General features: G+C 35.8%; 1 protein-coding gene across 1 annotated transcript in view; it reads right to left on the reverse strand.

Annotated features, from left to right (window-relative positions):
- Positions 1-18270, reverse strand: part of LOC142336639 (uncharacterized) — a 93440-nt gene that overhangs the window by 12866 nt on the left and 62304 nt on the right. Inside the window, exon 4 of the mRNA XM_075385548.1 lies at positions 15148-15358. Coding sequence (XP_075241663.1) covers positions 15148-15358 — 211 coding nt within the window. The remainder of the gene's footprint in view (positions 1-15147; positions 15359-18270) is intronic.

Raw genomic sequence — 18270 nt, forward strand, 5'->3', positions numbered from 1 at the left:
GCTAACAAAAAGACTAATTAACAGTTTGCACCATTTGCAACATTTGCACCATTTGCACCATTTCTGCACCATTTGACGAACATTAGCACTAAACTAGCTAATTAGAAGTAAAATATCAAAGGATTTACAAAAGCAAGTAGATGGAGACACCATCTTCACTGAACACCATCATTGAACACCATCAATAAAGAACCTACTCGAAACCAATTACAACTGCTATAATTGGTATTGGTAACTTCCTAATTGGTATCTTACCAACTTGCAAAACGATAACGTCAGTAATCAATCAAACATACCAATTACTCTCAAACATACCAATTACAAGAAGAATACAGTGACAAGAAAGCCACAGATAATCTACAAAAGACACTTATAGATCAAAGGATAACAATTCAAAATACTAATTAAAACCAGAAAAATTAGTAAAATTGGCAACTTCAAGAACCAAGAAAGAAAAACGGAAGATATGAAAATGCCACCAACATTGTAGAGAGCCCCAAACATTTGAGTAAAAATCACAACTCCGATTTTGTCTTGTACAAATCACAACCTCTCTAGAATCAGAAAAATTTTCTCATTTTCTCAATTTCTCACAAATACTCTTATTTTCAGCTAAGCTGATCAGAAAAGTTGAAACTAAAACAAAAACTCCGTTCCAAATTCAACACAGAATCTTAAAATTATTCCAAATTCAACAATATTTCATTGTCAACTCTCAATTGTAGAGATAATTTCTTGAATCATAAACTATCTCAAGTCTCATTCCTAAACCAAATAAAAAATTTCAATCCTCAGTATTTCTGAAATCATTCGGAACCAATTTGTATCAACTGTCTTTAGACATTTCTCTCACACCTTTATCAACTTTTCTACCGAAAACAACTCGACAAAACAGGTAAAACTGAATTACCTTAATTTCATTTCAGAAAGACTCATACATCATCATAGTCACCATCATAATGAAACACCACCTATGTTGTCAGTTTCAGAATTTTTGAATTCATTTAGTAAAAATCAACTTGTCATCAGAATATCAGTCCAAATAGACAATTTTATTGAACTTGACTACCCACCTAGCAGTCATATACATTTTGACGACGATAGCGTTCAACTAACAAATTGCAAAGTATCACCTCAAAATTATCTCTTTATCATAGAAGGAATAACAAAAACTAAACAAGAGATAAAACTCTTTTGGGGAGAAAAACATTTCGATTTACTTAAAAACACAGCACCGTGTACGGAAACAATCACAGAATTTGAAGTACTGAAACAACAGATTAACACTCAAGAGTGTGTAAACTTGAACGAGTTACACATTGTCTTTCTAGTAGTTTTAAAAAAGGAAGCTATAAACCTTATTGACGACAGAACAAAGAAGTAACAACAGGAATGATACCACTCATTGTCATAGTCATCTATCACGCATCATTTTAATTCTCATATTTGATAATGCGACACCGCTAAGTGTCAGTTACAACAGTAAATAACTGTCAATTTTCAGTGAAGCATTGTATCTAATTTACACTAACATTCATACTAACATACACAAACACATAAAGAACAGATAAAATTAGTTTCAAAAATTGATTTTACAGAAGCATTAATAGCAACCTACTTACTATTATCTAAAGTAATATTTTTCTTAAATATTTTTCTCGTACCATGTATCATAGTAATTTCAACGTATCTAGCTATAGTAACCATAACTGAAATCATTCGAAACCGTAGATTTGTCTATGCAAGCCCACCAGTACAATAATCACAACCCATGCATGAAATACACTCTGATATATTCCATATCTGCAAATCTAATATAAATATTATAGAACTAAAAATATTTAAATTTATTAAGATTGCAATTATAATTTACTTTTTCATACGAATGTGTTTAAATCTACTAGAATATTTTCTATATCCATAAAAATTGATCCTATTCCTGATATTGAAGAATCCATCTACTACACCCTACACTCACAAAAATTCTATCTACAAATCGGATTTCCAGAAAACTCTCAATTATACGGTAACGTTATAATATATCAGTTAAACCTCAGATTAGACCATAACGAAATTTGGATATCAAACCTATGAGCACAAACACATACACCAGGACAACAATTAACACCACTCATTATTTTACAACCACCATTCATTAATATCCCACCCCACGGACCTGGCTCAGGAGCATAACAAATAGCCCGCAAAAATTGCGTCATCAAGTAATAATCAAAGTAACAATCACCCTGAAAGACCACACCATAACGAAGTCACAGACCTAACAAATATTCCAACTTCACCAGAAATAGATGACACACTAAATCAAGATAACGAAAACCCGTATACTGTACGACGGGAACGACCGGAAAGAAGAGAACTTTGAAGAGCACGACGTCGATCGTCATTGTCATTCCCTACACAAGACTCAACATTAGTATCATATGGCTCAACAGATATAGAATCTAATATAATAAGACCTTTAGAAACAGGACACTCAGAACCACCAAGTAGGACAGGAACACCTACACTACACAGTTTTAGTCTCAGTTCACCAAGTGAACACTCAAGTACCAATACTGATCATACACCAACACCATCCGAACTAAGAGCAAATCCATTTTTTCCACCGACATTTTCACAGAGACAAGACTTTAACTTTGTTCAAGAACATTTTCGAGTACAACCATTACATTCACCTAATAGTTCACTTTGGTCAGCAACATCACCACAATCCACAAGTACAAATACGACACCAGTAAGAACAAATCAAACATCATCATCAAACACATCAGTAAGCGTACCAAGAGTTGAAATTCCCAACACTTTACAACCCCCGAGAAATACAAAATTATCACCATCATCATTCATACCCGACATTAGATTACCCTCAAGCCATCCAGGACGAGTTAGATCAACCCCCATACTTAATTGTAACCCCCAACTCAAAGTAGAACAAGTGAGCACACATATCTCTTCCCATTAGATCACAAAACTTGGAATCCACACCCACCGTTATACGGACCTACCAACCTTGGTGATACACTAACCAATTGGTCAAGAAATAGACTTACAAACACTTTAAATCTAACACATCGCCAGCGCAACGCAGCCCTTAACGTTTTAGCGACACCATCTCTTGAACTTAAATTTAACACAACGATAAAATATAACACTATTTTTAACCATCCATTTCACGCTACAACACCATCAGTAGTCACAACAACAATCCCAGCACCTTTCATCTGCATTGAATTTATATACGAATTCGATAGATATACAAAACAAACCTTAGGGTTTGCAACATTTTACAATCCACATACAGGTCTATCATACACATGTCGCTTCAACTGAAAGCTATTATACTCATATCATTATTAATAATAATATACATATATATGAAAGTAGAAACAAAAATACAAATGGAAAATAGACTAAAAAATGAAGCTAGACAACGCATTAAAGACCGTATCAACGAAAACATGGAAATACAAATTCAACGCTTTAAAAAAAACAACACAAAAAATTACAATACATTTAATAATTACCACACATTTAATCCACAAAAATATGATAACCTCCAACATTATGTATTCCAATACAATCATACCAACATTTCTCCAAGATATCACAATAATACTAAAGTAGAAGATTCAAATAACACAAAAAACTATTCAGATTACGAAGCTATGTGGGAAATAGCTATCAACAAATGGACACGAAATTGGAATTTCTATAGAGAACGATTAACAGATAGTATACTGGACAAGTTCAATATGAACAATAAACGACAAAAAAGACAAACACAAATAGATTTTGTAGAATTAACTGGACAGAATATTAACGGCTCCGCAACCGGACCACAAGATATATTCATAGAACACTATGATTGTGATGCAGAAGAAATCACAAATGTCAAATACTACGAACTAAACAAAATTAGCACATGCAAATTCAAACCATTAGATCTAGATATGACAAAAACAGAAGTACAGTTATTATCAAAAGCACAAGCAGTAGAAATCAAAGCATACGCAGTTGCAGGAACAAATAAAGAACGTGTAGAATGGTGTTCACAACACACCGACTACATTAGAGCAAACAGACCAAGTTACTACGTATCAGATGCACAAAGAACAAAAATATTAGACGCGGACGAAGTTCGAAACGAACTCGCTAGAATAAACCTACTCGAAAACACAAGATACAAACCAACAAGATATAATATATCATTCAACTACATCGCAAACCCACCACTTCAGAAAAAGATCGAAGAAATGCAAGGTCGAATACAATTCGATATGAATACCCCACTAGTACCGCCATACGGACGAATAGTTTATGACTACACAAATCCCATGTGGATACCAAGCGCAATAAAAAATGCACAACCCAATTGCATGAAAGGACCACGAAAACAAAACAGATTAGATATATTAGATTGGACACTATAAATACGTGAAGTATCACTGATACTATACCTTGATAACGAAGAAATATCATATATGGGAACAAAACTACCCTGCGATCTCCGTAAAGGGGAATGCCTCCCAACACCATTAACAAAAGCAACAATAGTATGGGAACCACAAACCCATTGTCAACTATTTGAACTAATTAGATTTGACGCATTCATGGTAAATTATCAAGATAGATATTGGATAGAAACAAACGCTGAATGGACAACAGTCCAACAACCAGACATAACACAAAAAATAAAATTAAACAAAACAGACACGATCGCAACTAGATTCGAAGTATTCCCACTCGTCGAACGTGAGTGTGGCTCACTCCAACCATTACACAAAACAGAATATGATGATATATACATCATCTACGAATACGGATTCGATATGCATACAGGACAAAAAGTAACAAGAAAGAAAGGTAAATTTGACGACGAAAAATTTATACGAATAAAACCAGAACAAATAATATCAGAACAAACACGATATGAAGACGAAGATAACAAACAATACTACTATGGTTTTGTAAACGAAAGCACACATTTGAACATGAAAATGGATCTTTATATGAGTAACATTTACTCACGAATAAGTCTACAAGCTATTGAATTCTATTCACAAATTTGCGAACAAACTAGAAACCTTAAGACAATTAACTTTAACACAAGTACAAAAGAACACTACACTATTAGGATACATCCTCACTGGAGACCGATCAATATTTGTTAAACAAGAAGGAGTAAATGTGATGAAAATGTACAAATGCGCGAAAAAATCTTCACCTCTATATGTACCGCAAACACGCGAATGTTATGACAAAATACCAATTCTATACAAAAACAGAGTACAATACGTACACCAATTAACACGACAAACATACTTATGGGCGAAAAAAGTCCCATGTTCACATAGTAACTTTGATCAGTTAATATCAATTGACACAGAAGGGACAGCGAGATACAGAGTTACACCATACCCTGTAAAAGTTGAAACAATACTGAACACTATTTCACCTGAAGAAATAGTATCAGACAACATGTTTAGTAAAGCAAGTTTGATAGAAAGTGGATTATACAGTAGAGAACAATTAATACAAGAACGAAAACGAGATTTCTTACACGAATACATGCGAGACCGCGAAAAACCATTACAGGAAGCTACATTAGCAAATGCACAAAAATTACTAGAACTTGAACAACTCGGATTTCTCCAAACATACAAAAATTATGAACAATCACTAAAATGGTTAAAAGATCTAAATATTAATGGATATAACTTCCAAATCGACCAACCTAGTGTAAAATGGAAAGAAATTTTTGATGGAGCATGGCTAAAAGAACAGATATTATCAATCTTTGGTTGGCCATGGTACAACTTAGAAAAAATGGCAATCATATACGCCATGATTAGCATGATACTATTCTTAACAAATCTTATAATAAAATTCTACAACGCTTTTGCAACTCATAAAGCAATTGGCAAACAAGCAAGTATTACAAAAATACTCTTAACAGGAATATTTGGTATATTCTCACAGACATTAACACAACTAGTAGCACAAATTCAAGAAGAGGAAAATAATCACGATAGTGACGAGAACTATTCACATTATACCAAACATAATAAACCACGGAAGAACATTTTTCGACGACACTCTTCAGATATAACACATATAACAGATCACAACGACAATGATAAACCATCACAAGTTTATATTGACACTAATTATAAACACTATAATACAACTATTCGCAGAACAGATAAAGGACTACAATTACGGACAATAGATTCACCACCGAAGAAACAAAACCACCATTGCCAGAAAGAAAATATAAACAAGAACCATTAAAAATTGAACCATTAGAAACGATAACTGAAAACAAACTACCTATACTATCACCACAACTAATCACTCCGCCACCTGCATATCAATGTCTAAGAAATAATGTATCTTTTAATACACCTCAAGCAAAATCAATTAATACACCACATATATCACCCATCCCTAGTGCGCCTAACTTACAACAACAATCATCAACCTTTCAGGGAAGTTCATATGAACCTCCACTAAGTATTAATAAAACAACACCATACGAAATCCCGCAACCATCATCTAAATCAACAAACCAACAAAGCCTCATTCCATCAGTAAAACTAATAGAAATACAAAACCCTCCACCTATAGATTTCAATCAGTTGAAATTAGCAGCTAATAAAAAGCATAACCGCAGTCATAGCTTAGATATTCTGAAAAATGATGACCAACCACACACGAATGAAGTCACATATTTTGACACTCATTCGGCAGATACATATGAAGTGTAAATTTGCACTCAATCACGAACAACTAACATGTTTTATACTACTGCAAAGACATTCTTTTCTACAAATAGACACTCTCTTTACTTTTCCAAAACCACATACTATTGACAAATTACATATATTTTTTTGTATTTTATTGTGTTAATACTTACCACACTTAGCATATTCCACAGATATCTGTAAAAATACATGTAAACCTATTACATATATAACAAACAACACATTGGTACTAACCATTATATCCTTGTACGAATATAAATGAACATTGTCTTAAAAACACAATACCGACAAATGAATAGTAACTGTGTAACTGATAAAAGATAGTAACAAAGATAACACTGATAATGAACAACGTTTCATATATACACCTGTAACAATAAAATTGTAACTAATACAAAGTTAAGAATATGTAACAAATTGAATTACCTTTTAGCAAACAAGAGACGAAATGGCACACAAAATGGACTATGAGCCCGAGAACCCATACAGAGCAGATTCGCCCCTCAGCTACGATGTTGAGGAAGGAGAACTAAGTTCCGGATCAGGACGTTCCAGTCCAGGAACAATTCGTGATAATGCCTCTGACTGTAGCACACAAACAGAGGATCGTTTCGACAACCCGAACGATAGGATAACAACTATGAGAGTCGAAGTGGAATGCGCCACTTCCGATCAAGACACACACACACACAGCGTTGAACCAACCAGCACCAAAAGAGATTGCTCAGGTTATAAAAGAACAAGTAACAAAGAGAAAGCAAACAGATAAACGTAATCAAGATTCCTTTTCCAATAGAACAAATGTAACAGAACAAGGAACTAGTACTAGCATACATAGTTATCAGAATAACAGACCACGTAACGATCACACGTTAACCACAGTATACCACTCGCCACCTTTACCTAATTATCCACCTCCAGTACGACCACCTCCACCAAGCGATCACGAACACGAGTTACCGCAATATCACGATCAACAACGTATATCACATAGATATCCGTCACAAATTAGACCGAATAATTTACGGTTCCCGTACGCCGTAACACCCCGAAGCAACAGTCGGAAATCATTTTTTCACCAATCTACTAACGAACAATCCCCTACAGCAACAGTCATGGAAACAATATGGTTTCAGGACAAAGACCCCCGAACACTGAACAATCCCCATAACAGCAACTATAACCCACTGTTAAGCTATCGTAATTGGTTTGAAATGCCATTCGATTCAAGGGACAATAACTTTGTAATGGCACCGTTACACAACCTGAAAGATCGTATTTCTGAATTTTTCCCACCATTACCCTCTGAGAACACAAATACAGTTAAACGCAGCACCAAAAATATGGGACGCGATAAGTACCATCAGACAGCGTATCCAATTTTGAAACAATTTTACAGTCTCACAGAACGTTTTTTGTACGACTACGACTATGAATTTAGAATACCTATAACATGTACATTTGATAATCTCGTAGCAAAGGCATCACAAGACCTTTCCGCTTACAGCGTTTTTGACCACCAGATTTTTCAACTAACCTTCAACTTCCTACATCCGACACCAAAGGATGTCCAGAACAATAATTACAGAGTACATGAAACAAAGCTAGTTCACAATTTAATATACTATACGTTTTTACGAGACAAGAACAAGAACACTACGAAAAGTTATATACACATAAACGATCAACTAACGTCACCCTATTTTCTTAGTTATGGATACAAACTCAAATGGGAATACACGATTGGAACACTCCGTAATTTCGACCCGGTAAAGAATTAATATATCTTCCAACCTAAGGAAGCGCCCGAACGACCGCTCATCGTACCTATAGAAGCCTTAGAACCGTGTGAAGAATATCACACTTACCACTTGGAAGGAAGGCAGCGTAACAAACAGAGCTGTCCTGAACAGAATACACTTTAACAATGAACGCAAGACTTCTGATATCGAGAAAGAAATACGCAACTCGATAAAAGCATCAATAACAGAAGTGTCACTAGAGGAAATAACTGATCTAGTGGCATACTTTCTTTCAAAGGATGATCACTTCATCAAAGAATATCAACAATATAGGGATCGAACAAATCACCCTAAACAAACAGAGAGACTATAACAAATTCTGGTTTGTAACAATCTTCAATGTAGTAACAAATTTTGTAATATTCCGACCAATTGTATTTTAACATTGTCATGACTACTTATTGCTATACATCTGACTATAGATGTTCCTCTGCATATTTCACGTGCAATAAATATTTTTTAAATGTTAGTACGAATACCCATTTTACAAACAATCCTTAAAGGTGATTGAACCCCATTTATAGTATTACGACACTTAATGTGTAATAAACTCTAAAAAATAAAAAAAAAATTATTTTATCTTTCAACCCCTCTTCTTAGTTACTTGTATACATGTATATATGCAAAGTTTTCCATAGTTAGATATATGCAATTTTGTAAATAAAAAGAAAACAAAAATAGAACAAAGTATTAGTAATAAGTGAAATGAGTAACACAGTGTATAATAACACACTATAGAAATGTGTACTCACACACATGCACAATTCTATACTAACATAGATTACATGCAAAGTCACTGACTAACACTATGAGTCAAAGCCATGACAATACGATTAAAATAACTATTTGATCTAACATACAATACATATAGCATCTTTAAAACAGAACATAACATATTGTAGACAAGGTATTTAACCTACAATCACCAATACTTTCTAGACGAAAAAAAACAAATAATAAAACAAACAAAACATTAAGATTGTTCACAATTCGAGATTTTCACATTTCAACTTTTCATATTTTAAAACGATAATTTAAACATACTATGTAATCACATGTAGTACAATAGTAACAACTAACATCTATATTTGTAACAAATCCTATGAATCCCTTTCCTTCAAAAGGAAATAAAGGTATTATTTGGAAGACTGTATCGTATCCGGCAATATTTTTAAACAATGATGAAGTAACCGTTAATGGGAATCAGCAATTGGGACATTTTTGCATGTACCCATTATAAAGAAAGTAAGAGAGATCTGTAACCTTCAAAAAATTTACAGATATGACAAACGCAAAACATACAATTCGTCAGAACTAATAGCATCAGAATAACTACTGATTTCAGGAGACATCATAGGATATAATACATGTTCATCTTCAATAATATAATATGAAATGGCCAAAAAAGTCACATGTCACTAATCATTTCCATGATTGTAAACAGAAACTTTAATTAACAAATAAAATAACTACCCTCGATTCCTTCGTCGAATTGAATAATAGCAATTTTGAAAAACTCTTCCAACCGGAAGGGATACTACGTATTTTAGGTAGTAACACAGAACATTTATTAAACACTTTAACAACTAACAATATTAACCAGGTAAGTCAGGTAAGTCACCGGACATCAGGAGCGCCACAACACATCGACACTGGAGCTGCCCAAAAGGATCTTCACCCACTGGATGTGGTACTGGAATAGATACTTTTGTGGTTGTTGATGTTCATTCTTTGCTTTGTGGACAACCTATGTCTGTTGACTTTACTCTTTGACGAAACCGATCATCAAGCAACACACTCAAAAAAGAAAGAGAGAAATCATTTCTCAAGAAATCTTCAGAGAGATATAAAGAGAAATCAACCCATAGTATAGAAAACTTTCAAAAAACTCTAAAACCCAGAAAGATGGAGTCAGTGATGACTTCCAACAAAAGGATTTAGAGACTTTACTCATGTTAATAAATATAAACTAGAATACTCAACCATGATTGGTTAAAATTATGGAAATACCTTTCCTTTTAATGTTTAATTGTTTACCCGTTGGTAACACAACACGCTACCCCTTTAGTCGGTACCAGTCAGACCTGATATAATAATAAAGTATATTTCTCTCTCTCTCTACTCCGCTCTTGTTTTAGTATTGAGATGTACGTTAGACTTTAGCATTTCGGCCGGTGCACTGTCTGCTGAAGCTCAGATAGAAGAGTAACAGACTAGAGATCTAGAACTTTAGTTAGTCAGGTAAGCCTTAAGATTGTACTATATTCTTGAGACTCCATAAGACAGAAGTAGAGTAACCTCCCAAGGTAACCCTACCTCAGCACACGTCTTAATTGGAGTCCCGTTTAGGAAAAAAAACTCGAAAAACGGCAGAAAAAAAAACAAGAAAAACAAAATTGTGTGGTAAAAAAACGTTGAAAATTGAACTTTTCACGTTGAACTTAGTTTCCTGAGCGCCTTCAGTACACCTTAAAGACTGCTAGCACGAGCTGAGGGCCTCTAATTGAACTTAATGACCGCCGAGTTTTACCTGTTTTTCACATTTCAAAAGCTAAAATTGATGAAAAATGCTTGGGAACATCTTTAAAAAAAGACAGCGCACCAATACAATCCAAAAGCGCAATAAAACCGTGCTGAAAAAAAGAAGGCGGCTTTCGATTGAAATAAAACATGACTTGTTAGAGCTGAATCGTTTCACTGCCTGTGTTTTGCGGTTCACCAAATGGCGCATTCATTTCTCTCTAAATCTTCAATAGGGGTCCAACACTATTGGGAGAATGGGGCAAACCATGTAGACGAAACGAAAGGTTCTCAACATTCGCGGAAAACCATTATTACAAAAAACCTGCACGTAGACAAACTGCCTTGGATTTGCCCAACACCAGTGGACCTTTTTCTCTTATGAAGAAAAATCTCAGTGGACCGCTCTTATGAAGAAGGGAAAGAAAGTGATTTCGATGAAAAATTGAGAAAACGCAATGAGCGTACAAAAATTGATTAGAAAAATTAATGCAGTACAGAATATTATTGGAGGCCGTTTGTGGGTAGTTATCCGTGTTAGGAGGCGGACATTAAGGTTAAGAGCATGATCTGTTTGTCCCTGGGACTGAAGCAAATCGCTTCATTCACCAAAACAACCCACAAAAAAATTGATAAAAGCACCAGCTTCCAATTAGTAGATAAATTTGGTTTTAGAGTTTTGGAACCGGGAAACATATCATACGTCAGCTTTTAACTTATATGTGGTACAACACTCCAATGGTTCCATTTGAACGCTCTACAGTCGGCTTGGCTATCTCGGTTCACCTAAAGCCCTAGTAAATGGGGAAGACTTAGTAAAAAACTTTGTTATTGGCCTTATGAACGCTTCTGAATGCCGCCATCCAGTTGGATCTCTTTTCCGAAAAGCGTACCCCCAGCACAAGCTTTTCAATTCGCCCATTCAAGATAATGGGTGATAGAGAAACAAAAAAAATACTAGGCAGAAAACAATCCAATCGGACAAACCAAGTCTGTCAAGTTTCGAGTTACAGTTCACGCAATGCCATTTGCCAAACACCATGCATCCACGAGACAATATCCACAATTCTCGACAAGTCCAGAAATTTCTGCATCGCCAACGCATCACAATGTGGCACAAATCCATTCGGCAAAAACGCAAACGTATTCAAACACGTCTACCTCCACAAAACAGACCCAAAAAGACAATACGAATTTATCCCTCAAGAGTCGGCTCGCCGTGTAAAATACATCCAGGAAACAGTAAATACGGAAGAAACATCCAACAACGTCAAAGGCAACAAATAAGGGGACCAAGAATGTGCTCTGTATTTTGAAAAGGTATAAAAAATTGTGGCATATCAATTTTGTCACACACGCCAACTTCCACGAAGTAAAATAACTCGGATCTCAACAAATCAACAATGGGACAAATAGAGGTCCCAAGAAAAGCTCAACAAGAAGTTTCATCAACTTGTCAAAAGACCGTTATATCACATCAGTTTCCAAGGGACCCTCTATTATAATAGTGAACGAAAACACCCAGTGCAAATGTATGTTTCGGCCATAATGATATCTCAATATTTGGGGTGCTCCATTTGAACTTGGAGTCAGGGTCATGGAAAGCAAAGAACAGTCTACGGCTGATAGTCAAACAAAACTCGCACAATTCGATTGGAGGGTAAACAAACTTGGTATTTCTCTGGAACAGTCTATCAAACAACAAGTCTATCAAAACCATTTGTCAGATCTCACAAATCGACCCTGAAAAAGTTTAGATCTTTTCCGTTTGTGCCCCCCCCCCAGCTTAGTGAGCGCATCTTATTTGCACCCCCAGAATCACGTGCCACATTTTTACATGATGATTTACTATGTAATGGCACGTGCTCTGTAGCTGGGGGCGCATAATGTACTGGGGGGGCACAAACGGAAAAGATCCAAAAATTTAATGAAATAGCTACCCACAAAATATCCACATGGTCTGAGCACACATCATGGGACAACGCATATTGCAAAATCGTGAAGAAAGGACAAGCTTGAAACTGCATTAGACCAGACGGTGAACAGACAAAACAGTCCCAGACAAAACAGTCCCGGACAAAACAGTCCCGGACAAAACAGTCCCGAATAGCAAAATATTCGGATCTTTTCCGCTAGCGCCCCCCCCCAGTCCTATATGGCCGAAACTTAGGCACCCCCCAAATATTATTGTTTTGCTCCCTTCTGCAAAGGTTACTTATGATCATGATTACGTTCCTAGTACAATACATCAACAACCTCATTTCAACATTTTTCATGAAAATCAAAGTAGTAGAGCCCTTTACAAAGCACGTAATTCCTAAAAACGCAATGAGAACAAGTTTTTGGTTGATGTTTACATTATACGCAGTTCGTTATTATTATGCACGTATTAATTTCGAACCACAGCTCTGTTAATATTTTCTAAATGCCCACTTACGCGTATTCACATGTAATAATTCAAATGCATACAAAATATTAAAACATATACAAATGGGGGGTGCCTAACTTACTGGGGGGGGGGCGCTAGCGGAAAAGATCCAAATATTCCCAGACAAAATAGTCCCAAGAAAGCAGACAACACAGTCCCAGACAAAATAGTCCGAACTAAAGATAAAGTTAAGCATATTCGCATCAATTAACAACGAAACCCTTAAGTTATTCATGTGATTATATTTCATTGAACAAATATTAAGCTGATTACAACATAACTTTTGCCAAATAATGTATTTTGTAACGAGTTTTTGGTTTAATCCTAATTCATATCAATTAAAAGCAATGCATTCAGAAGCTTAACTCATAGATTATGCTTGATAATTGTTTGTAGATTAGATTTATGATAGTTCCGATACTTATTTGGGACTTTTTTGTCTGGCACTGTTTTGTCTGCTTTCTTGGGACTATTTTGTCTGGGATTGTTTTGTCTGGAATTGTTTTGTCTGGGAATATTTTGGAATTTGGGACTGTTTTGTCTGGGACTGTTTTGTCCGGACACGGACCAGACTTTAAAGCACGAACCAAATCAGTCCATAAAAACAAAAACCAAATGCAATGCGTAGAACACCTTATAGATTACTGCAGCAGTATACTTTTCAGGTTGGATCCATAATAAAGGATATCTGTGGCTCAGGCACTAACTATCTCAACTCTGTTTATAGTCAAATTTTACTGACATGAGAGTGTTTCCAAAGATTGCAACCTTAACATCCTAGGAGGAAAAACAACAAGACCATATAGATTTTCTATTGGTTTTTTCGATCTGATAGACATGCCAGCTATATTTCAAAAAACCTCGGATAAAACATATTTCAAAGAACTTTAAACAGAACTATTGGCTTCGTATTTCCTTTTCCTGGACAATTTGTTAGCCATTATAAAAAGCTGAGGACTTCTTTTACTATTTTTCCTTCTTGTCAGCATCAAAGAACAATTTTTGCTGTGGAGTACTTAATTCACAATTTACAGGTCTCTCAGTTGAGTAGATCCAGAACATAATTGTGTCATTTGTTTGTCTGAACACCGTTACTGTGATCTCTACTACGAGTCAAGAAAACTCAAAAAGTTTAATTTGAAGCTCTTACGGAACATTTACAAAACCGAGTTAGGATTTTTAGTATTTAACTATTCCAATTTAAGTACACATTTTTCGTATCGGTTACATGCTTTTTCATATGCTTTTTATGTGAATGATTTGTGTTCCGTCCTTGTTGACGTTATTTCTAAATTAAATTCAGATGATAGTATCACTTTCATCACTTGTGTTGATACAGCTTATTAGCTGGAGGAGAATTTAGCTCCTGACATATTTATAATAAGATTAGTTTGAACTTGCTGCCTCTAATTTTGACGCAACATCGGAATCAATCGGTTGGGTGAAACTTTAACAAAGAGAATTTTTGGTTTCTTCGAAGGTTTCTTCAAGGTTTCTTCGAAACCATCACACACACTTTCCTCGCCTAATTTCCAGCCGATCAGGCTCAGATGTAATAAGAGGCTAGAAAAAAGGTTTTGGTTTGAAACTTGGCCCTTCAGTCGAAACTTACATGAGGGTAGTAGAAGAAAACAGCTTGTGCGCCTTGGTTCAAACAATCCAATGACCTATTCATAATTTGTGTGAGATTGAACTCCTCAGTATATTTTAATTGAAATGTCGGCTTCTGTTCCTCCACATTACATCCTGCAATTGTGAGACATGCTGACGTCACATTGTTTCTCTCTGCTTGATACCAGATGGGCTCAGACCAGTTCCAGAATCTACCAACGAATTTAAAGTACGCCATTAGAATGCTTCAATGCATTCTTGTAATTACATGGCAACCCAGTTTGAGAAACGACACTGAAGTGACCTCTGATCAGACCAATTCCAGAGTTTTGTCCGTTGAGAACAATAGTCAATGATCAATCACTGGTGCGCTCGTTATTAATTCTGATCACACTCGTTCAGAATCGAATTTCAAAAACTAACGTCGGTCGAATTGCTCTCTCGAACGACTGGCGAGGGGTTGGTTTTGGTAGTAGGAAGCTTAAGCTTAAGGGAGTAAGCTTCACTATATGGGTTGTCGAGGGGCACAAAAATGGGAGCGATAAAAGAAAGGGTCCAGCTTTACATAACATTGACAACCAAGCCATGAAGTTATACCTCTACCAACTTTTGGTCAAAAGTAAACTTGGAGACCAGTAAAACTTTAAGAGTATTGAACAAAGACCTAATGCCACATTTCTTCAGCAGTTTACCCGGTGTTTCAAGAAACGTCAAATGGTCTGAGGAAGAATTTGTGTACCGGCTGCTCTCCTATCAAACACAAGGAAAACTTTACACCGCCCAGTTCGTTCCAGCGGCTACAAATCTGTCTGGATATTATGTTTTTGCAGTTGGATTTTGTGAACTGTATTATCCGCTAACAGTACATTACCTACTTAACAATTTTTGCACAGAATAACAAAACAATTCTAAATTGAAATAATCAATTTTCGCTGGAGTTTTTGTTAATAACTCAAAACTTGAAAGTAAATTTCAAACTATCTCGAAATTGGTAATAGACTCAAGTACTAAACAAAACAAGAACTTACTTGATAAATCACAAGTAACAAAAAAACCGCGAAAGCAAAGAAAATTTATTTCTGAATTTCTAAAGATTCACTTTCATAACTCAATTCAAGTCTACAATTGGCCTCAATAACAACAAAATCGAAAACTAGGCTAGGCTCGTTAAAGCCATTAATGTCAACTGACTAGGTGCTTCGCACAAAGTTTCTCTTATTTAGGAACTTTGCTCCTCAGAAAGAAAGTTTGAGAATATCAAAGGTAACTCTCTTTTCAACTAGTCAAAAATAAGTTAAAACTGTACAATCACCAGGATGATTTACAGAAAAAAGCACAAGACAACAAGTAATTTACTGCTCAAGAATTCAAGAATTCTGTTTCAATACGCAGAGAATGTCAATTAAAAACGACAAATTCGCATATTTCGACTGATTTCTGGTAGTTTTCAAGCTCTATTTATACTGCTTTACATGTCACAACTGCATCTCTGATTGGTTTCAGACAACTATGTCCTCCGATTCGATGACTTCACAAAGTTTGGGGTTCTAGATAACTAATACGGTGTACCGCAGACTGAAAAATCACTGAAACTGGCATAACAATTTCGGTATCTCTTAGTCCACTTCATCTCGATTCATTGTAATGTTAAAGTATAAATAGAATCGATTTTGTCATTGAAGAATACGTGGCAATAGTGAAGTGATAATAGTGAAGATTGGTCGAGTTTAAGTTTGTCTTCATGTACTATTGATAGTTACTAAATGAGTAAGTTTACAAAACTGATCAAATCAATATGTCCTTGGATAGAATGTAGCATTAAATTTTGCTTGTCATAATATTCTAACTTCACCGCTTGAAATGGTCTTGGAATGAAACTCAGCGTTCACGTCGATGGCCCTGTTGCCGAAACTTCAATTCCTTTGTGTAGTACAGGGGCGGTATTCACCGCTGCTCTCTTGAACACTCCGACGTTCGATCGAACTTTCGCTGAAGGAATCACAACGTCAGATCATTCCATGGTCTCTCTAACTGGAAGCAGTTTGCAGTATTCTCGTTTGTCACTACTTTCAATTAATCAAACGACATCGCATTGTTTTAGGTTTTCGTTCATCGTAGATCGAGATTTTTGTCATTGTAGAAAGGTAGCAAATCTTTCCAAAATTTGTCCTAGATGAGATTTGCATAAGTTTGAGTTTGTCACAAGGGCTTTCACAGATCAACAAACTTTTCTGCTCATGGTAGTTAGGGTAAACAAATCTTCTTGTCTCCAAGCAAGATGTGATTTGGGATCAATGCTTCTAAGTCATTAATGTCTTAACTGAGTGGAGTCAATGGTCGTGCAGTCAAAGTTTGTTCACAATACACATTGTAGTTGATAGAATATCCTCGGTGACTGAAATGTTCCCCAACACTACGTACAATGCTTTCTTGCAACTTCTGATCAATCGTTCCCATACTCCTCCAAAGTGAGGTGCTGCGGTTGGGTTGAACTTCCATCCCATCCCTCCTTGAATCAAATGTTTCCCATCCCTTCTGTGTTGCATGCCGCAACGTACTCTGCAGTTTCTCTTTCAGCTCCAGCAGATTTTGTTCCAATGTCGCTGATCATTCCGCTATATACACCGCTCTCACTGTTAGAAATGTGAAAATACAACACCATAGCTTTTCATTCCTTCTGTCCTTCTCCCAGTTTTCACAATGAAGGGGCCTAAATAGTGCACTCTAACATTTTTAAAGGCTGTTGAAGGAAGAAATCTTTTTTGGTCTTAACCTGCCATTACTGGTGTTATCGTTTGTGCTCCGGATTTCCTGCAGCTTACACATTTGTTCTTGATTAATCGCCAGGCGTTTCGTACACCCAATGTTCCTTACAGGCTCAGCGCCTTCATGTCGATTGTACTTGCGCTAGTTTCGCAAGAACATTTCAGTCGCATGATGTTTCCAATGTAGCAAAATTGGATGGTTTATATTGAAGTCCCATTGATTTTTGCCTATTCTGACTTTGGCCATAATAATCCGCCCTCATTAAGAAGAAGTGAGAAATAAATTTTTTTGCTGCTTTTCGAAATTTCGTTTTCAGTGTTGAGAGATTTCATCTGTTCGCCAAACAGCTCTTGCCGTG

This window comes from Convolutriloba macropyga, chromosome 3, assembly GCF_964194025.1.
Source record: "Convolutriloba macropyga chromosome 3, txConMacr16.3, whole genome shotgun sequence".
In the NCBI taxonomy this organism is placed as follows: Eukaryota; Metazoa; Xenacoelomorpha; order Acoela; family Convolutidae; genus Convolutriloba; species Convolutriloba macropyga.